Source organism: Oncorhynchus tshawytscha, linkage group LG30 (assembly GCF_018296145.1).
Source record: "Oncorhynchus tshawytscha isolate Ot180627B linkage group LG30, Otsh_v2.0, whole genome shotgun sequence".
NCBI lineage: Eukaryota > Metazoa > Chordata > Actinopteri > Salmoniformes > Salmonidae > Oncorhynchus > Oncorhynchus tshawytscha.
The window spans coordinates 51,394,119-51,417,680 of record NC_056458.1 but is presented as its reverse complement, the minus strand read 5'-3'; the positions used below and the strand labels follow the sequence as shown (position 1 = coordinate 51,417,680).

Here is a 23,562-nt window from a genome sequence, read left to right as displayed (position 1 = left end):
GGTCGGCACGGCAGTCACCAGAGTTGCACAGCGGAGAAGAGCTGCACAGTACTGTCTTTTATCGTGGGATTCGAGATGGTCAGTGACCTGTTTGTTGACTTGTGCTGTTTTTGACTTGGAAGACCTTAGATAGGCAGGGCAGGATGGATATAGGTCTGTAACAGTTTGGGTCCAGGGTGTCTCCCCCTTTGAAGAGGGGGATGACTGCGGCAGCTTTCAATCCTTGGGGATCTCAGACGATATGAAAGAGAGGTTGAACAGGCTGGTAATAGGGGTTGCGACAATGGCGGCGAATAGTTTCAGAAATAGAGGGTCCAGATTGTCAAGCCCAGCTGATTTGTACGGGTCCAGGTTTTGCAGCTCTTTCAGAACATCTGCTATCTGGATTTGGGTAAAGGAGAACCTGGAGAGGCTTGGACGAGTAGCTAGAAAGTTAGCCTTTGGGGGACGTCGCGATGGGGTGAGTCTGTTTATGCCTCTTCATGCGGTGACATCGATAGACCGGTCGTGGGTCCGGATATTGTAGCCCAGGAGTATGCTTCGGTGGTAGCACAGGAGCTCTGGCCAGGCTAGCTTCAAGCTAAGTGGATGGAAACGCTAGCCAGGAGTAATCATCCGGGGTTGCGGTTAGCTAGTTAGCTAGTTGTGAAGATCCAGCTGAAAATGTTCCGTTTGCGGTGGGAATCCGGGGAGAAAAATAATAGGTCCATTATGCTCTAGTTAGAGTCGTGTTGTTCGAACTGGCGAGAGCTTTCCGAGCTAAAGGTTAGCTGATGAACGGTTAGCTGATGACAGTTAGCAATGGTTTGCTGACTGATAGCTGGTAGTTAGCTGGCTAGCTTCAGTTGAGGGGTTCCGGATCCGAAGTAAATATAAATATTTTAGAAAAAAAAGCAGATCCACTCTACATTGGGTGAGGCGGGTTGCAGGAGAGTATTTAGATGTTGAGGTTTAGCAAAATGTTTTAAAAGATATGCGAAGAAAAATATGTAAAAAAAAGATATATACAAGGGACACGACACGACAAGACATCTGGCTGCTACGCCATCTTTGATTAATTAGTTGTTTTCTGAGACATTATTACTGATAGGATGACAATAAACTGTTTCTTGGAGAGTCTACACATTATAGTTATCAGATTCAAATGGAATTGTTGTGCAATTTAAACGTTTATATATTAAAATATTTGTAGCTTCTAAATGAGAGAATTGGTTTTCATAAGTGAACTAGGCTCAACTCAGTGGCCCCGCTCAAGTTAACAGGTTAAAAGGGCTAACATCAAACTACAGAACTAAGCCAACTTCAGCGTGAGCTCAAAGTATGGTAACTTGGTATGAACTTTTAACTCTTATTCACTAAAGAAGTGATACCTCCTAGTCATTGAGTTAGTAGCAGCAGCTGTAAACGTGGGCTAGGAAAGGACGGACAAAGTATTCTGAACTACCAAATGACGACAGCACTAAAAAGTATCTGTCTACCAGACATTCTTCAGAGGACAGGGAGATCTCAGTTGGGCAACACGGCCTTCCATCTACGACCAACCTATTGAAGCGCGGCTCAAAATAAATATTTCTTGCATTTTCCTTTTCCAAATGGGTGGTTATTTAGAATGCATAAGATTCTGTATTTATGATAGCATAACTGCATTGGGCCCGATAGAGATCCAAACCTTTTGTTCCTCAGTCTTCCCGCGCTTTCATTTCACCCAACCCCCTTTCTTTGTGTAACCAGCCGTCATATCTGTTCCTTCCACTAGGGACGTTTTCTTTTATGACGTATTTAGTAATCAATGTATGACTCATTCTGTGTGATTAGTTAGGTATTTAGTAAATAAATAATAAAACCAAATGTTATATTGCTGATTCAACTTGGATACTTCAGAGTAACATTCAGAAATGTTCTCATAGAATAGATGTTTTGGCGGTTGTTGGACTTCGCATCCCAGGTTGACAAAATTTCTAGCTGCAGACTAGTAATTAGTATCTAAGATTTGCTCTTATTCGATAGGGATCGATAGTCTCAGAGTTTAAACATTTCCAGCCATGTAGCCAATGCTCCATGTGGTATGGTTAGGAATTCAATAACTATTCACAACCACAGCTCACACTGTGGGTTTGCTTAGTCTGAACTCAAAGCTGTGCCACCTCAGTTTACACCGAGGTACGTGTGGGTCTGAAGAGGATTTCCTCAGGAGGGGTTTTTATTCGTAATAGAAAGGGCAGTTCTATGATGCCGGATCATGTCTGTCTGTCCTCACGGGGGCCAATGAGTTAGTTCAACTTTAAAGGGAATACAATTCTCTCACATTAAAGGTTTAACATCACATTCCATCATTTCCCAAATAGTTTCATCTTTACTCATTCATTTTATACAAGACTTAGATGCAAACCCCATAATTGAGAAATGTACATATTGAGAGATATAGTTATGTGAGTTCCCTGTCCTCTCTGAGGTCACCAAATGAAACACACGACCACAACTAGGGGAGATTTATAATACACATTACCGCTACTAGGGGGGATTTATAATACACATTACCGCTACTAGGGGGGATTTATAAAACACATAACCACAACTAGGGGGGATTTATAATACACATTACCACTACTAGGGGGGATTTATAATACACATTACCACTACTAGGGGGATTTATAATACACATTACCACAACTAGGGGGATTTATAATACACATTACCACAACTAGGGGGATTTATAATACACATTACCACTACTAGGGGGATTTATAATACACATTACCACTACTAGGGGGATTTATAATACACATTACCACAACTAGGGGGTTTATAATACACATCACCACTACCAGGGGGATTTATAATACACATTACCACAATGAGGGGATATATAGAAGACACATTACCACTACTAGGGGGGGTTTATAATACACATTACCACTACTAGGGGGGATTTATAATACACATTACCACTACTAGGGTGGATTTATACAGTGTCAAGAATAATTTCTGCATAAATCCGTCATTAAATTGGATCTGAAATGCATCTAGGTCACAACAATAGACAACGTTTGCTTACACGAATAACACAAAAAAGATACGTTTTCATGTTGAACACACCGTGTAAACATTCACTGTACAAGTACGTGAAACCTTGGATAAAATAACTGGTTGACCCTCCTTTAGCAGCAGTAACCTCAACCAAACTTTTTCTGTAGTTGCGGATCAGACCTGCACAATGGTCAGGAGGAATTTTGGACCATTCCTCTTTACAAAATGGTTTCAGTTCAGCAATATTCTTGGAATGTCTGGTGTGAATTGTTCTCTTGAGGTCATGCCACAGCATCTCAATCGGATTGAGGTCAGGACTCTGAATGGGCCACTCCAGAAGGCATATTTTCGTCTGTTAAAGTAATTCTGTTGTTGATTTACTTCTGTGTTTTGGGTCGTTGTCCTGTTGCATCACCCAACTTCTGTTGAGCTTCAATTGGCGGACAGATAGCATAACATTCTCCAGCAAAATGTCTTGATAAACTTGGGAATTCATTTTTCCGTTGATGATAGCAAGCTGTCCAGGCCCTGAGGCAGCCAAGCAGCCCCAAACCATGATGCTTCCTCCACCATACTTTACAGTTGGGATGAGGTTTTGATCTTGGTGTGCTGTGCCTTCTTTACTCCACACATAGTGTTGTGTGTTCCTTCCAAACAACTCAACTGTAGTTTAATCTGTCCACATAATATTTTGCCAGTAGCACTGTGGAACATCCAGATGCACTTTTGCAAACTTCAGATGTGCAGCAAAGTTTTTGGGGGACTGCAGTGGCTTCTTCCGTGGTGTCCTCCTATGACCACCATTCTTGTTTAGTGTTTAACATATTGTAGACTTGTCAACAGAGATGTTAGCATGTTCCAGAGATTTCTGTAAGTCTTTAGCTGACACTCTAGGATGTTTCTTAACCTCATTGAGCATTCTGCCCTGTGCTCTTGCAGTCATCTTTGCAGGACGGACACTCCTAGGGAGAGTAGCAACAGTGCTGAACTTTCTCAATTTATAGACAATTTGTCTTACTGTGGACTGATGAACATCAAGGCTTTTAGAGATACTTTTGTAACCCAACTTTATGCAAGTCAACAATTCTTAAACTTAGGTCTTCTGAGATCTATTTTGTTCGAGGCATGGTTCACATCAGGCAATACTTCTTGTGAAAAGCAAAGAAGAATTTTGTGGGTGTTTTTTTATAGGGCAAGGCAGCTCTAACCGACATCTCCAATCTCGTCTCATTGACTCCAGGATAGCTGACTCCTAATTCCAAAAGGGTGTAGACAGAGAAGGTGTGTGTAACAGGGTTGGTTAGGTTTCCACTTGCCTGTAAAGAAAGGTGTGTTTAATGATTAAAGCATTCTTATTTGTTGGTTCAATTCCGATGACAATAAGGTGTGTTGTGATTGGCCCACTTGATGATAGGTGGAGATCCGAATGTCAGGTCTTCCCAGTATGAAAATGTGATGCAAGGGGTAGGTCACATTCTGAATACTGTTTTCTATTTTCTATTTTACAATGTGTACAAGTTTGCTGTACATTGCTGATTTATACATGTGTGGGTATATGGTACCTGTTAGGGATTGAGGGGATTTCTGGGATGTGCTTTGGCATATGATTGCTGTAAATAAGTGTGTTAGCTAGCATACACCGATGTAATAGTCACATAAGTCCACTGCTAACACAGTTGTCTTCATGATACAGATTTTGACCAATGACACCCATCAACGTCATTAAGCTCTGCACAACTAACGTGCTGTTTCCTGTTTAACTACACAACTAACGTGCTGTTTCCTGTTTAACTACACAACTAACGTGCTGTTTCCTGTTTAACTACACAACTTACGTGCTGTTTCCTGTTTAACTACACAACTAACGTGCTGTTTCCTGTTTAACTACACAACTAACGTGCTGTTTCCTGTTTAACTACACAACTTACGTGCTGTTTCCTGTTTAACTACACAACTTACGTGCTGTTTCCTGTTTAACTACACAACTTACGTGCTGTTTCCTGTTTAACTCCACAACTAACGTGCTGTTTCCTGTTTAACTACACATCTAACGTGCTGTTTCCTGTTTAACTACACAACTAACGTGCTGTTTCCTGTTTAACTACACATCTAACGTGCTGTTTCCTGTTTAACTACACATCTAACGTGCTGTTTCCTGTTTAACTACACAACTTACGTGCTGTTTCCTGTTTAACTACACAACTAACGTGCTGTTTCCTGTTTAACTACACATCTAACGTGCTGTTTCCTGTTTAACTACACATCTAACGTGCTGTTTCCTGTTTAACTACACGTATTTACACATGTTATATTTTGTGTTGTATTTTTGTATTTTGTTAAATACAAAAATGTGTTATTTGAACAAAACACAATGCAGGGAGAGTACGATTAACATCTGTTCCACGTGTTTGTATCTTCCGAAAGTTGATTGCCTTTGATTTGGAACCGGAATGCGCACCTCGAAGTCCGTTCAAAACAAAAGTGAAGTCATTATGCACGTGTAGTAATTACTAGGACTCTGTGTTTTCCAATGCAAAAGGCCTTCCAAAATGAAACAAATTGTTAGAAAATGCAAACTTTTATTTTATATAAATTAGATGTATGATTCTGGACAATGCTGATAACTGTTCCGTTCAGAAAGGCGCTCCTCCTGTCCTGCTTCGTCCGACCAGTAGCCGGCAGTTTAAGATAATTGAATCCGCCCAGATTGCCTGTCAATTGCTGTTCAGGATTTAAACGCCCCACAAACTCTGCTCGGCTAGAGGGCTCCCGCGGCTCGGTGAATAGAAAACCCCCGATTCCTCTTTTAACCTCCCCGAAACACACACAAACAACACACACAAACACACACACACACACACACACACACACACACACACACACACACACACACACACACACACACACACACACACACACACACAGTGCTCAACTACGGACGGCCCTGATTGGTTAACCAATCCTATCAGTCACCATTGTGTGGGCGGGACTGACACACGCGCCTCCGGAGCTCAAGAGCAGCACTTTACCGATTCTGTGCGTGAGAGCAAAGTGAGGAAGAGAGGAATACGGCAGCATCTCTTCTTCTTACCGGAGGAACCACAACGAATCATTATCACAGCTATAGTGCTACGGAGCAGTTACATCTAATCTTCGCGCTACCCAATTCCCGGTACATCTTCTAGGCCACCCAAGGGGACTAAACCGAATAAAGGGAGGAGAACGTTAGGGAAGCCTTATTACCGATCTATACGCACGAGGAGCCCATATATATTTACGGATCTCACAGCAACACGAGGACTGACGAGGCCACCCCCACCTGGATAACAAACCGCTTAACGTAGAACGGAGAGCTTTCGGTAACGCTAGTAAATAGAGCGAGAAGACAGGATGATTCTCAAGCATCACTTGGTCCTGACACTGTGCGCAGTCTACGGGATCCTGCTAAAAGGTAAACCTGCTGGTTTAAACTTTTACATGGAATGGATTTTGGTGTTTGTGTGCATAGCAAATTTGCAATCAGAATTTTACAACCGCAGTGTGTCATTTCAAATCTTCTTAGAAGTGATATGTGACCATTACAAATCGTGTTAAACTAACACTTATTTCAAAGTGTTGATGAACAAACAAGGCAGGAGTGTTGCATCCCAAACACCGCGGGTGTTGCAAATTCTGACTTAAATTAAGTCTTTATTAGAGCTGTCACACTTTCTCTAGTCTTCGGGAATGAACACCTGTTGTGTTAGAGGGTGTTGTTTTAACACCGTATGGTGTAACGCCTTATATGCATATTTATTTCCTAGGGTGCCTTTCAGGTGAATTTGAGAAGTACCAGTACCACCCACGACTGTGTTTTCTAGCAACAGAGACATCATTGTTGCATTCAATGGTTGTCAGTCCTGTAGCCTACACCAAGCAAGTTCCTTACAAATATAAAAATATGAAATATTTAAATGTTTTTGTGTATTACTTTTTTTTGACAATGTCATACTTCAACAACCTAGTTTTTAACGCCAACACAGTGGTCTGAAACTCCTGGTTTGCAGGCCACATCGGCCTGTTACGCCGGCTTGCAAAGAGTTCTATAAATCATACTGGAATCCAGCCACAGTTCGAATAGCAAACAATTCAAAACTTTTAAATCCCCGGCAATTATTGCCATGGTAACTAACAGGTGAAATTAATCAATTATTACCATGGTAACTAACAGGTGAAATTAATCAATTATTGCCATGGTAACTAACAGGTGAAATTAATCAATTATTGCCATGGTAACTAACAACAGGTGAAATTAATCAATTATTGCCATGGTAACTAACAACAGGTGAAATTAATCAATTATTGCCATGGTAACTAACAACAGGTGAAATTAATCAATTATTGCCATGGTAACTAACAACAGGTGAAATTAATCAATTATTGCCATGGTAACTAACAACAGGTGAAATTAATCAATTATTGCCATGGTAACTAACAACAGGTGAAATTAATCAATTATTGCCATGGTAACTAACAACAGGTGAAATTAATCAATTATTGCCATGGTAACTAACAACAGGTGAAATTAATCAATTATTGCCATGGTAAGGAACATTGATAAATTAGATTGGAATAAACATCTCAACAACAGGTGAAATTAATCCAACCACATACAATTTGGATTAGTTTTGAAAAATGTATGTTATTTATATCTGTGTAGTATAAGATCAATTAATCAGTGGATGTGCATACAGAAACAGGTGAATTAATGAATGAATGTTATTTTTGTGTCAAATCGACAATTGGCAACCCATCCCTTATGGGATGAATTGACACATAAACAAACATTACAATAATTCACTGCTAATGAAATTACAATTCTTCTTTGTCTGTTCTCTGCATTGCACATCGCTGAAAGAGTGAACAAATACATAATAATAAGGTTATCCAAACAATATTGATATCCCTAGAGCAGTAAAATAACATGCATATATACACACATACATACATACATACATACATACATACATACATACATACATACATACATACATACATACATACATACATACATACATGCTGTATATATACACATACATACACTCTGTACATACATACATACATACATACATACATACATACTGCTGTATATATACACATACATACATACATACACTCTGTACATACATACATACATACATGCTGTATATATACACATACATACACTCTGTACATACATACATACATACATACATACATACATACATACATACATACATACATACATACATACATACATACATACATACTACATACATACATATATACATACATACATACATACATACATACATGCTGTATATATACACATACATACATACTGCTGTATGTACAGTGAGGCAAAAGTATTTAGTCAGGCACCAATTGTGCAAGTTATCCCACTTAAAAAGATGAGGCCTGTAATTTATCATAGGTACACTTCAACTATGACAGACAAAATGAGGAAAAAAAATCCAGAAAATCACATTGTAGGATTTTTTATGAATTTATTTGCCAATTATGGTGGAAAATAAGTATTTGGTCACCTACAAACAAGCAAGATTTCTGGCTCTCACAGACCTGTAACTTCTTCTTTAAGAGGCTCCTCTGTCCTCCACTCGTTACCTGTATTAATGGCACCTGTTTGAACTTGTTATCAATATAAAAGACACCTGTCCAGGTGGTCTGTCTCCTCATGGCTACATAATACCAGGGTATTGTCACGCGGGACTAGGTGTGTGTGCAGGAATCAGACGCAGAGAGAGAGTAACGGAGTAAAGTGCTTTACTATTGCACACCCAATACAATACAGGGCGCAGGACACTATACCAGACAACCAAAAACCACAGGGTGTCCAGTACAGAAAATAAAATACACCACGACTTAATATGTACACACGTAACATAAAGACAATCCCGCACAAAACAAGGGCGGGTCAAACTACTACATATAGGGAAGCTAATTAAACCAAAATACACACAGGTGAAACTAATAAGACAAAACCAACAGACAAACGAAAAGGTATCGGTAGCAGCTAGTAGGACGGCGACGACCGCCGAACACCGCCCGAACAGGCAGGGGAGCCAACTTCGGCGGAAGTCGTGACAGGTATATCTGGTGGTCTGTCTCCTCATGGCTACATAATACCAGGGTATATCTGGTGGTCTGTCTCCCGCCCTGTCACCCACCAGGGTCCCAGATATACGTGCTAATGCATTGGAATGAACGTAATTTAATGTGCATAATTTTTGGGATGATTTGGGTGCCTATGGGACCTGTTGTGCACGCTTGCTTTGGTTGTGTTCAATGGAGAAATGAACGCTTGCTTTGGTTGTGTTCAATGGAGAAATGAACGCTTGCTTTGGTTGTGTTCAATGGAGAAATGAACGCTTTCTTTGGTTGTGTTCAATGGAGAAATGAACGCTTTCTTTGGTTGTGTTCAATGGAGAAATGAACGCTTTCTTTGGTTGTGTTCAATGGAGAAATGAACGCTTTGCTTTGGTTGCGTTCAAAGGAGAAATGAACGCTTGCTTTGGTTGTGTTCAAAGGAGAAATGAACGCTTGCTTTGGTTGTGTTCAATGGAGAAATGAACGCTTTCTTTGGTTGTGTTCAATGGAGAAATGAACGCTTTCTTTGGTTGTGTTCAATGGAGAAATGAACGCTTGCTTTGGTTGTTTTCAATGGAGAAATGAACGCTTTCTTTGGTTGTGTTCAATGGAGAAATGAACGCTTGCTTTGGTTGTGTTCAATGGAGAAATGAACGCTTGCTTTGGTTGTGTTCAATGGAGAAATGAACGCTTGCTTTGGTTGTGTTCAATGGAGAAATGAACGCTTGCTTTGGTTGTGTTCAATGGAGAAATGAACGCTTGCTTTGGTTGTGTTCAATGGAGAAATGAACGCTTGCTTTGGTTGTGTTCAATGGAGAAATGAACGCTTGCTTTGGTTGTGTTCAATGGAGAAATGAACGCTTGCTTTGGTTGTGTTCAATGGAGAAATGAACGCTTGCTTTGGTTGTGTTCAATGGAGAAATGAACGCTTTCTTTGGTTGTGTTCAATGGAGAAATGAACGCTTAACAGTTCAGAACGCACAAAACACACCTCACAAAGAGGCTTAACATCTTCCCTGGTGAGCAGGTTGTTGTTGCAGCAGCAACAACAACAACATCTCAAACATTTTTTCCATTATTGGTTCATTACGAATCGTCTGAAAACAAATGGAGGAAACTGCATAGTAGGCTATATAAAGAAACCTGTTTTCTTCTAATGAGGACAGTCATTCAGATAAGGACTTCACTGTAAAGCATCTCAGGCTTTAGCCTATAGCCATGCTTGTATGTTTTGTAGTGCTACAGAATGCGCAGCAGGACTTTGGGCTTTTTATAGGCTTGGTGAATGTTTAGCACCGTTATTCAGTGCCCAAATAGATGGTTTAACAGGAGAGTGGACAGAGAGTGGACAGAGCGTGGACAGAAGTTCTATCATAGAATGAGAACATTATTAGAACGGGATAGAACATGGATAGAATGGGATAGAACATGGATAGAACAGGGATAGAACAGGGATAGAACATGGATAGAATGGGATAGAACATGGATAGAGAACATGGATAGAACATGGATAGAATGGGATAGAAGAGGGATAGAATGGTATAGAACATGGATAGAACATGGATAGAAGAGGGATAGAATGGTATAGAACATGGATAGAACATGGATAGAAGAGGGATAGAACATGGCTAGAACATGGATAGAACATGGATAGAACGTGAATAGAACATGGATAGAACAGGGATAGAACAGGGATAGAACATGGATAGAACATGGATAGAAGATGGATAGAAGATGGATAGAACATGGATAGAAGAGGGATAGAACATGGATAGAACATGGATAGAACATGGATAGAACAGGGATAGAACATGGATAGAACATGGATAGAACATGGATAGAACATGGATAGAAGAGGGATAGAACATGGATAGAACATGGATAGAACATGGATAGAACAGGGATAGAACATGGATAGAACATGGATAGAAGATGGATAGAACATGGATAGAACGGGATAGAACATGGATAGAACATGGATAGAACATGGATAGAACATGGATAGAACATGGATAGAAGATGGATAGAACATGGATAGAACGGGATAGAACATGGATAGAACATGGATAGAACATGGATAGAACATGGATAGAACATGGATAGAATGGGATAGAAGATGGATAGAACATGGATAGAATGGGATAGAAGATGGATAGAACATGGATAGAACATGGATAGAACATGGATAGAACATGGATAGAACATGGATAGAACATGGATAGAATGGGATAGAAGATGGATAGAAGATGGATAGAACATGGATAGAAGATGGATAGAAGATGGTTAGAAGAGGATAGAACATGGATAGAACATGGATAGAACGGGATAGAACATGGATAGAAGAGGGATAGAACATGGATAGAACATGGATAGAAGATGGATAGAAGATGGATAGAACATGGATAGAAGAGGATAGAACATGGATAGAAGATGGATAGAACATGGATAGAACATGGATAGAAGAGGGATAGAACATGGATAGAATGGGATAGAACATGGATAGAATGGGATAGAAGATGGATAGAACATGGATAGAACATGGATAGAACATGGATAGAAGATGGATAGAAGATGGATAGAACATGGATAGAAGAGGATAGAACATGGATAGAACATGGATAGAAGATGGATAGAACATGGATAGAAGATGGATAGAACATGGATAGAACATGGATAGAACATGGATAGAACATGGATAGAACATGGATAGAAGATGGATAGAACATGGATAGAAGAGGGATAGAACATGGATAGAACATGGGATAGAACATGGATAGAATGGGATAGAACATGGATAGAACATGGATAGAACATGGATAGAAGATGGATAGAACATGGATAGAATGGGATAGAACATGGATAGAATGGGATAGAACATGGATAGAACATGGATAGAATGGATAGAACATGGATAGAATGGGATAGAACATGGATAGAGCATGGATAGAACATGGATAGAACATGGATAGAAGATGGATAGAACATGGATATAATGGGATAGAACATGGATAGAACATGGATAGAAGAGGGATAGAACATGGATAGAACATGGATAGAACATGGATAGAAGAGGGATAGAACAGGGATAGAAGAGGGATAGAACATGGATAGAACATGGATATAATGGATAGAAGATGGATAGAACGTGGATAGGAGATGGATAGAATGGGATAGAAGATGGATAGAAGATGGATAGAAGATGGATAGAAGATGGATAGAAGATGGATAGAAGATGGATAGAATGGTATAGAAGATGGATAGAACATGGATAGAACATGGATAGAAGATGGATAGAACATGGATAGAAGATGGATAGAAGATGGATAGAAGATGGATAGAAGATGGATAGAACATGGATAGAAGATGGATAGAAGATGGATAGAAGATGGATAGAACGGGATAGAAGATGGATAGAACATGGATAGAACATGGATAGAACATGGATAGAAGATGGATAGAAGATGGATAGAAGATGGATAGAAGATGGATAGAACGGGATAGAAGATGGATAGAACATGGATAGAACATGGATAGAAGATGGATAGAAGATGGATAGAACATGGATAGAACATGGATAGAACATGGATAGAACATGGATAGAATGGGATAGAACATGGATAGAACGGTTTAGAAGATGTATAGAACATGGATAGAAGAGGGATAGAACATGGATAGAACATGGATAGAAGAGGGATAGAACATGGATAGAACGTGAATAGAACATGGATAGAACATGGATAGAACATGGATAGAAGAGGGATAGAAGAGGGATAGAAGAGGGATAGAACATGGATAGAAGAGGGATAGAACAGGGATAGAACAGGGATAGAACATGGATAGAACAGGGATAGAAGAGGGATAGAACATTGATAGAACATGGATAGAATGGGACAGAACATGGATAGAACATGGATAGCACATGGATAGAATGGGACAGAACATGGATAGAATGGGACAGAACATGGATAGAACATGGATAGAACATGGATAGAACATGGATAGAACATGAATAGAACATGGATAGAACATGGATAGAACAGGGATAGAACAGGGATAGAACATGGATAGAAGAGGGATAGAACATTGATAGAATGGATATAACATGGATAGAACATGGATAGAACATGGATAGAACATGGATAGAACATGGATACAAGAGGGATAGAACATGGATTAGAACATGGATAGAACATGGATAGAACATGGATAGAATGGGATAGAAGATGGATAGAACATGGATAGAACGGGATAGAACATGGATAGAACATGGATAGAACATGGATAGAACGGGATAGAACATGGATAGAACATGGATAGAACATGGATAGAATGGATAGAACATGGATAGAACATGGATAGAACGGGATAGAACATGGATAGAACATGGATAGAACATGGATAGAACATGGATAGAACATGGATAGAACATGGATAGAACATGGATAGAACATGGATAGAACATGGATAGAACGGGATAGAACATGGATAGAACATGGATAGAACATGGATAGAACATGGATAGAACATGGATAGAACGGGATAGAACATGGATAGAAGAGGATAGAACATGGATAGAAGATGGATAGAAGATGGTTAGAAGAGGATAGAACATGGATAGAACATGGATAGAACGGGATAGAACATGGATAGAAGAGGGATAGAACATGGATAGAAGATGGATAGAAGATGGATAGAAGATGGATAAAACATGGATAGAACGAGGATAGAACATGGATAGAACATGGATAGAACGGGATAGAACATGGATAGAAGATGGATAGAACGGGATAGAAGATGGATAGAACATGGATAGATGTTTAGAAGATGGATAGAACATGGATAGAAGAGGGATAGAACATGGATAGAACGGTTTAGAAGATGTATAGAACATGGATAGAAGATGGATAGAACATGGATAGAAGATGGAATAGAACATGGATAGAAGATGGATAGAACATGGATAGAAGATGGATAGCACATGGATAGCACATGGATAGAATGGGATAGAACATGGATAGAAGTTTAGAAGATGTATAGAACATGGATAGAAGAGGGATAGAACATGGATAGAACATGGTTTAGAAGATGTATAGAACATGGATAGAAGAGGGATAGAATGTGAATAGAACATGGATAGAACATGGATAGAACATGGATAGAAGATGGATAGAAGAGGGATAGAACATGGATAGAACATGGATAGAACAGGGATAGAACAGGGATAGAACATGGATAGAACAGGGATAGAAGATGGATAGAACATGGATAGCACATGGATAGAATGGGACAGAACATGGATAGAATGGGACAGAACATGGATAGGAGAGGGATAGGAGAGGGATAGAACATGGATAGAAGAGGGATAGAATGGTATAGAACATGGATAGAACATGGATAGAACATGGATAGAACATGGATAGAACAGGGATAGAACAGGGATAGAAGAGGGATAGAACATTGATAGAATGGGATATAACATGGATAGAACATGGATAGAACATGGATAGAACATGGATAGAACATGGATACAAGAGGGATAGAACATGATTAGAACATGGATAGAACATGGATAGAAGATGGATAGAACATGGATAGAATGGGATAGAAGATGGATAGAACATGGATAGAACGGGATAGAACATGGATAGAACATGGATAGAACATGGATAGAACAGGGATAGAACATGGATAGAACATGGATAGAACATGGATAGAACATGGATAGAACGGGATAGAACGGGATAGAACATGGATAGAACATGGATAGAATGGTATAGAACATTGATAGAACATGGATAGAAGATGGATAGAACGGGATAGAAGATGGATAGAATGATGGATAGAAGATGGATAGAACATGGATAGAACATGGATAGAACATGGATAGAACATGGATAGAACTGGATAGAACATGGATAGAACATGGATAGAACATGGATAGAATGGTATAGAACATGGATAGAACATGGATAGAACATGGATAGAACGGGATAGAAGATGGATAGAACGGGATAGAAGATGGATAGAACGGGATAGAACATGGATAGAACATGGATAGAACATGGATAGAACATGGATAGAAGAGGATAGAACATGGATAGAACATGGATAGAACATGGATAGAACATGGATAGAACATGGATAGAACGGGATAGAACATGGATAGAAGAGGGATAGAATGGTATAGAACATGGATAGAACATGGATAGAAGAGGGATAGAATGGTATAGAACATGGATAGAACATGGATAGAACATTGATAGAACATGGATAGAAGATGGATAGAACATGGATAGAACATGGATAGAACATGGATAGAACATGGATAGAACGGGATAGAACATGGATAGAAGAGGATAGAACATGGATAGAACTTGGATAGAACATGGATAGAACATGGATAGAAGATGGATAGAAGATGGATAGAAGATGGATAGAACGGGATAGAAGATGGATAGAACATGGATAGAAGATGGATAGAACATGGATAGAACATGGATAGAACATGGATAGAACATGGATAGAACATGGATAGAAGATGGATAGAACATGGATAGAACATGGATAGAAGAGGGATAGAACATGGATAGAATGGGATAGAACATGGATAGAACATGGATAGAACATGGATAGAACGGGATAGAACATGGATAGAATAGGATAGAACATGGATAGAACATGGATAGAACATGGATAGAATGGGATAGAACATGGATAGAACATGGATAGAACATGGATAGAACGGGATAGAACATGGATAGAACATGGATAGAAGAGGGATAGAACATGGATAGAACATGGATAGAACTTGGATAGAACATGGATAGAACTTGGATAGAATGGGATAGGGATAGAAGATGGATAGAACATTGATAGAATGGATAGAACATGGATAGAACATGGATAGAAGATGGATAGAACATGGATAGAACATGGATACAAGAGGGATAGAACATGATTAGAACATGGATAGAACATGGATAGAAGATGGATAGAACATGGATAGAATGGGATAGAAGATGGATAGAAGATGGATAGAACATGGATAGAACATGGATAGAACATGGATAGAACATGGATAGAACATGGATAGAACATGGATAGAACATGGATAGAACATGGATAGAACATGGATAGAACATGGATAGAACGGTATAGAACATTGATAGAACATGGATAGAACATGGATAGAACGGGATAGAACGGGATATAACATGGATAGAACATGGATAGAACGGGATAGAACATGGATAGAACATGGATAGAACGGGATAGAACATGGATAGAACGGGATAGAACATGGATAGAACATGGATAGAATGGTATAGAACATTGATAGAACATGGATAGAAGATGGATAGAACGGGATAGAAGATGGATAGAATGGGATAGAAGATGGATAGAACATGGATAGAACATGGATAGAACATGGATAGAACATGGATAGAACGGGATAGAACATGGATAGAACGGGATAGAACATGGATAGAACATGGATAGAACATGGATAGAACGGGATAGAACATGGATAGAACATGGATAGAACGGTATAGAACATGGATAGAACATGGATAGAACATGGATAGAACGGTATAGAACGGGATAGAACATGGGTAGAACATGGATAGAACATGGATAGAACGGGGTAGAACATGGATAGAACATGGATAGAACATGGATAGAACATGGATAGAACGGGATAGAACATGGATAGAAGAGGATAGAACATGGATAGAACTTGGATAGAACATGGATAGAACATGGATAGAAGATGGATAGAACATGGATAGAACATTGATAGAACATGGATAGAACGGGATAGAACGGGATAGAACGGGATAGAACATGGATAGAACATGGATAGAACATGGATAGAACGGGATAGAACATGGATAGAACGGGATAGAACATGGATAGAAGAGGATAGAACATGGATAGAACTTGGTTAGAACATGGATAGAACATGGATAGAACATGGATAGAACGATGGATAGAACATGGATAGAACATGGATAGAACATGGATAGAATGGTATAGAACGGGATAGAACATGGATAGAACATGGATAGAACATGGATAGAACGGGATAGAACATGGATAGAACATGGATAGAACATGGATAGAACGGGATAGAACATGGATAGAAGAGGATAGAACATGGATAGAACTTGGATAGAACATGGATAGAACGGGATAGAACATGGATAGAAGAGGGATAGAACATGGATAGAAGATGGATAGAAGATGGTTAGAAGAGGATAGAACATGGATATAACTTGGTTAGAACATGGATAGAACATGGATAGAACTTGATAGAATGGGATAGAGGGATAGAAGAGGGATAGAAGAGGGATAGAACATGGATAGAACATGGATAGAACATGGATAGAACATGGATAGAATGAGGATAGAACATGGATAGAAGATGGATAGAAGATGGATAGAACATGGATAGAACATGGATAGAACATGGATAGAAGATGGATAGAACATGGATAGAAGAGGGATAGAACATGGATAGAACATGGATAGAACATGAATAGAATGGCATAGAGGGATAGAAGAGGGATAGAAGAGGGATAGATGTTATTAAAACATGGATAGAATGGAACTCCATGCAAAAGTGTGAAGAGGGGAAGAGTCGTGGGAAGAGTCGGTGGGGGTGTCAGTAATGAAAGAGAGAGAGAGATTCGCTGAGGGCAGTCAGTGACTAACAACCATCTCTCTCACACCCCCTAATGCACTAACATACATGAAGCCATGGTATGATCCTGGTAGTTTAACCCAGTGTGGAAATAATGTTGACTCCTTCCAAACTATGCGTGTCAAGGTCCCAGTGGGTAATGACTTGGCATTGAAAGCCTGTCACTGCCTCTATATCACTGTGTGTGTTTACTCCTCTTCTCTGTGGCCATTTACCTGTGTCTGTCACTGGGTTCTGGGTGAAAAGTGTCTTTGGCAGCGCAGTAGTATTCCCACATTGTGTCTCTGTGTGTGTGTGGGTGTCTGAGTGTCTTTCTCTGTATGTGTGTGTGGGTGTCTGAGTGTCTTTCTCTGTATGTGTGTGTGGGTGTCTGAGTGTCTTTCTCTGTATGTGTGTGTGGGTGTCTGAGTGTCTTTCTCTGTATGTGTGTGTGTGTCTGTCTTTCTCTGTATGTGAGTGTCTTTCTCTGTATGTGTGTGTGGGTGTCTGAGTGTCTTTCTCTGTATGTGTGTGTGGGTGTCTGAGTGTCTTTCTCTGTATGTGTGTGTGGGTGTCTGAGTGTCTTTCTCTGTATGTGTGTGTGGGTGTCTGAGTGTCTTTCTCTGTATGTGTGTGTGGGTGTCTGAGTGTCTTTCTCTGTATGTGTGTGTGGGTGTCTGAGTGTCTTTCTCTGTATGTGTGTGTGGGTGTCTGAGTGTCTTTCTCTGTATGTGTGTGTGGGTGTCTGAGTGTCTTTCTCTGTATGTGTGTGTGGGTGTCTGAGTGTCTTTCTCTGTATGTGTGTGTGTCTGAGTGTCTTTCTCTGTATGTGTGTGTGTTTGTTCTTAAATAGTTAGCTCACTCCTCAGCACAACAGCAGTCAATGTGTAATCTCTCTCTCTCTCTCTCTCTCTCTCTCTCTCTCTCTCTCTCATTTGAATTTAAGGGGCTTTATTGCCATGTTGTGTTGTATGATGGGAAACATATGTGTACATTTCCAAAGCAAATGAAATATGAAAAAAAAAATGAACATTTGTCACACTTTACTCTGACATCATCAGAGTGTGTAGCTGAACACTGCATACTGGAAACACTCGCTTTGTTATTTGAACTAAAACACAATCTTTGTTAAACATGAAAACCAAACTTATCTTTGCATGGATTCCGCGACGCGGTTCCAATACTGCAGGATCTGTATCTTCTACGCTTTGTTTCAGGACAAACTGATCACTCAGAGTTCCAATGTGGCAATTGTTTGCTTGCCGGGGATTATAGGCTTGAGGAGGCTTCCTTGATCACGCTGGTCGCCAGCCTACGTAAGAAACTGGGGAAAACACAGAGTAGAATGTTTACCTTTTCTATCCTGGTGGCTGAACGTAGGTTTGCACTTGTTGGATGCCAGTCGTTATCCTGGTGTTGGTGCTGGTGTTGCTTGGGGATCATTCACCAGGGGAGCCATCTCCTGCCCCTCCTGCCCCTCCTGCCCCTCCTGCCCTCCTGCCCCTCCTGCCCCTCCTGCCCCTCCTGCCTCCTGCCCCTCCTGCCCCTCCTGCCTCTCCTCCTCATCTGAATTATGTAATGAATGTATTGTAATGTTTTTAAAATGGTATAACTGCCTTCATTGTACCGGACTCCAGGAAGAGTGGCTGGGGATCCATAATAAACCCCCAGGAAGAGTAGCTGCTGCCTTGGCAGGAACTAATGGGGATCCATAATAAACCCCCAGGAAGAGTAGCTGCTGCCTTGGCAGGAACTAATGGGCATCCATAATAAACCCCCAGGAAGAGTAGCTGCTGCCTTGGCAGGAACTAACAGGGATCCATAATACACCTCAGGAAGAGTAGCTGCTGCCTTGACAGGAACTAATGGGGATCCATAGTAAACCCCAGGAAGAGTAGCTGCTGCCTTGGGCAGGAACTAATGGGGATCCATAATAAACCCCAGGAAGAGTAACTGCTGCTAACGTTATATCTTTAGAAAAAGCTGCGGTAGCAAGGATTATCTACACATACTGAGCAGCTCATGTTATAGACAGAAGCGAGCTACATGGCAGACCAATCTGAATTTATCCCTCGGCATCTCCAGCACACTCTATCTCGGCCAATCATGAAGGTTCCTGTCTTTTTCTATGGCTAAACCTACTAGGCTCGTAATTTAGCTATTGTATTTGTATTTACAGATGGTATACATCTAGCTATTGTCGAAATTCACTTTCTTAGATAACAGTACTTAGAACAGCTATTCAGCCGTAACATTGATTGGTAGAAAGGCTACTTTGTCGTCTTCACCTCGTGTTGATTTTCAGGGTCGTAACCAATGAAGACCTAACCTGCAGTTTGAGTCCTTCTGGTCTTTTATGTTCATAAACAACTCAATCTTTTTACACTCTGGTAAAAAGGGGGAGTTTCCGACTTGCTGACACGCTCTCTGAGCTCCCTCGGGTGTGGCTACTTACTGGGGCAAAGTATCATCACAAACTATGATCTTATTAGAAAACTAAAATCACATTCCTATCTTAACAAGAACATTATCATTATCTGTGATATTTCCTACACAACGTAAAGGATGAAAACCTTACATGTACAGTGTGTATACTGTTCAAGTTAAAATATATAATAATATATTGTCACATCTTTTGCAGTATACATTTAGAAAATATGAAGAGTGATACTCAGTAATGTGTTGGATTTACCCCAAACATAACGCTTTGTATTCACGACATAAAGGTAATTTCTTTGCCAGATTTTTTGCAGTTTTTCTTTATTGCCTTTTTGCAAACAGGATGAATGTTTTTGAATATTCTTATTCTGTATAGGCTTCATTCTTTTCACACTGTCGATTTGGCATATTATGGCGTCACTACAATGTTGTTTTTTCACCAATCTACCAATAAGTTCTTTATGAGGCATTGGAAAACCTTCCTGGTCTTTGTTTTTGAACCTGTGTTTGAAGTGTACTGCTCAACTGAGGCACTTTACAGTTAATTGTATGTGTGGAGTACAGAGATGAGGTCGTCATTCAAAAAGTTATGTTCAACACTATTATTTCACACAGGGTGAGTCTATGATGGTGTGGTATTCTGTCAGGGTGAAGGGTTGTAGGAAGTCAGGCGCAGGAGAGCAGCTAGTTGGTAGCAGAACTGAGCCTTTTATTTGGCGACCCAAAAGCACACGACACAAACTAACACGAAATACAAATAAGAGTTTATCATAACCCAGCTTAATGTGCGCATACATGAACAGATGAACAATACCACACAAAGACATGGGAAAACAGAGGGTTAAATACACAACACATAATGAGGGAACCAGGTGTGTGGAAAAACGAGACAAAACAAATGGAAAATGGATCGGTGATGGCCAGAAGACCGGCGACGCTGACCGCCGAACACCGCCCGAACTAGGAGAGGCATCGACTTCGGCAGAAGTCATGTGACTTAAGTATGTTTTTACAAGGCAGCACTGAGGCAATGACTGATCAAATCTATCTCCTCAAAGGTATTTAGTCCTATTAAATCACAGTGATATCATTCCGCCACAGCTTCCCATGTTGATACGGGTGTTGTATTGTAAATAGTAATTCTGTGCCTGTTAATTTAATTTCCATTGATAGCTCTGTTAGCTCCTGTAAGGAACCCACTGTTGTTAGCTTCACCTATGCAATTAATAATTGAATATCAAGCTATCGTTTTGCTGCATGTGGTCATAAGGGATATTGTCATTAAAAACGTTTTGTATAAATTTACCTGGATTTGACTTTGGATTCAAAGTTGCAGAACACAATCAGGAAACCCATTGTGGCTCATCCAGATCTATTTACTCTTGTGTCACCATGGACACTCCTGCTGTTTTCAAATCTCGCAGAGGACTGTTACGTATAAATGTGCAAAGCCTGAAGTCTAATCTAGACTTTCTGAATGTCTGGCTGCATGACACTAGCCCAGATGTTATCTCAGAGACCTGGCTAAATACTTTGATCATGAATAAGGATGTTGCCATTGCTTGACAGACCATAAAAAGGTGGGGGTTACGGCATCATGCCATCTGAGCATCTCTGTCCCCTAAAAGTGTGAGCTGTTGGTTGTAAAAATGGCCCTGAGCCTCTGAGCATCTCTGTCCCCTAAAAGTGTGAGCTGTTGGTTGTAAAAATGGCCCTGAGCCTCTGAGCATCTCTGTCCCCTAAAAGTGTGAGCTGTTGGTTGTAAAAGTTAAAGAATATCTGTCTTGAGTTCAACTTGACTCAGCTGATAACGAAACTCACTCGGATTAATGTAAAAAAAAAACTTTGCAAACTCCTCATTGATTGACCTTTTCCTAACTAACCGTTCCCGTAAGTATTTAGCTAGTGGGTTTTTTGCTAATAATATCAGTGACCACTGGCCCATTGCTTGTATTAGAGATACCAAATTGAAACACTCTGACCCTCGTATAATTGTGAAGAGGCGTTTTTGAGAAATTCTTGTCCTAGTTGTTCCTTCTTGCTCTATATTATTCAGCTCCTTGTTTCTACTACCAGACCCTGTCTTGCTCTATATTATTCAGCTCCTTGTTTCTACTACCAGACCCTGTCTTGCTCTATATTATTCAGCTCCTTGTTTCTACTACCGGACCCTGTTTTGGCACACATTTTTCTCATCCATTTTTTACCTCTCTGGCTGATAAACATTCCCCTTTCAAGCAAGTCAGAGAAAAAAATGAACTAATCCATGGTCCTCTCTCTCTCCTCCCCGCCTCTCTCTCTACTCCCCGCCTCTCTCTCTCTCCTCCCCGCCTCTCTCTCTCCTCCCCCCGCCTCTCTCCTCCTCCCCGCCTCTCTCTCTCTCCTGCCCCAGCCTCTCTCTCTCTCTGCCCAGCCTCTCTCTCTCTCTCCGCCCCGCCTCTCTCTCTCTCCGCCCCGCCTCTCTCTCTCTCTCTCCGCCCCGCCTCTCTCTCTCTCTCCGCCCCGCCTCTCTCTCTCTCTCCGCCCCGCCTCTCTCTCTCTCTCTCCGCCCCGCCTCTCTCTCTCCTCCCCGCCTCTCTCTCTCTCCTCTCCCCGCCTCTCTCTCCTCCTCCCCGCCCTCTCTCTCTCTCCTCCCCGCCCTCTCTCTCTCTCTCCTCCCCGCCTCTCTCTCTCTCTCCTCCCCCTCTCTCTCTCTCTCTCCTCCCTGCCTCTCTCTCTCTCTCTCTCCCCGCCTCTCTCTCTCTCTCCCGCCTCTCTCTCTCTCCTCCTCCCCGCCCTCTCTCTCTCTCTCCCCCCTCTCTCTCTCTCTCCTCCCCGCCTCTCTCTCTCTCTCTCCTCCCCGCCTCTCTCTCTCTCTCCTCCCCGCCTCTCTCTCTCTCTCCTCCCCGCCTCTCTCTCTCTCTCTCCTCCCCGCCTCTCTCTCTCTCCTCCTCCCCCCTCCTCTCTCTCTCCTCCCCGCCTCTCTCTCTCTCTCTCCTCCCCGCCTCTCTCTCTCTCTCCTCCCCGCCTCTCTCTCTCTCTCTCCTCCCCCGCCTCTCTCTCTCTCTCTCCTCCCCCTCTCTCTCTCCTCCCCGCCTCTCTCTCTCTCTCTCTCTCTCCCCCCTCCCTCTCTCTCTCTCCTCCCCCCTCTCTCTCTCTCCTCCCCGCCTCTCTCTCTCCTCCCCCGCCTCTCTCTCTCCGCCCCTCTCTCTCTCTCCGCCCCGCCTCTCTCTCTCTCCTGGACTCTCAGACCTCCTTTTAATAAGACATCAAGTCTAGGTTCCACAAACTGGCTCCTTAGCTGATGG

General features: G+C 41.1%; 1 protein-coding gene across 1 annotated transcript in view; it reads left to right on the top strand.

Annotated features, from left to right (window-relative positions):
* Positions 1 to 6,061: 6,061 nt before the first annotated feature.
* LOC112238761 (cell adhesion molecule 2-like) overlaps positions 6,062 to 23,562 on the top strand; it is a 499,544-nt gene continuing 482,043 nt past the window's right edge. Inside the window, exon 1 of the mRNA XM_042309731.1 lies at positions 6,062 to 6,478. Coding sequence (XP_042165665.1) covers positions 6,418 to 6,478 — 61 coding nt within the window. The 5' untranslated portion in view covers positions 6,062 to 6,417. The remainder of the gene's footprint in view (positions 6,479 to 23,562) is intronic.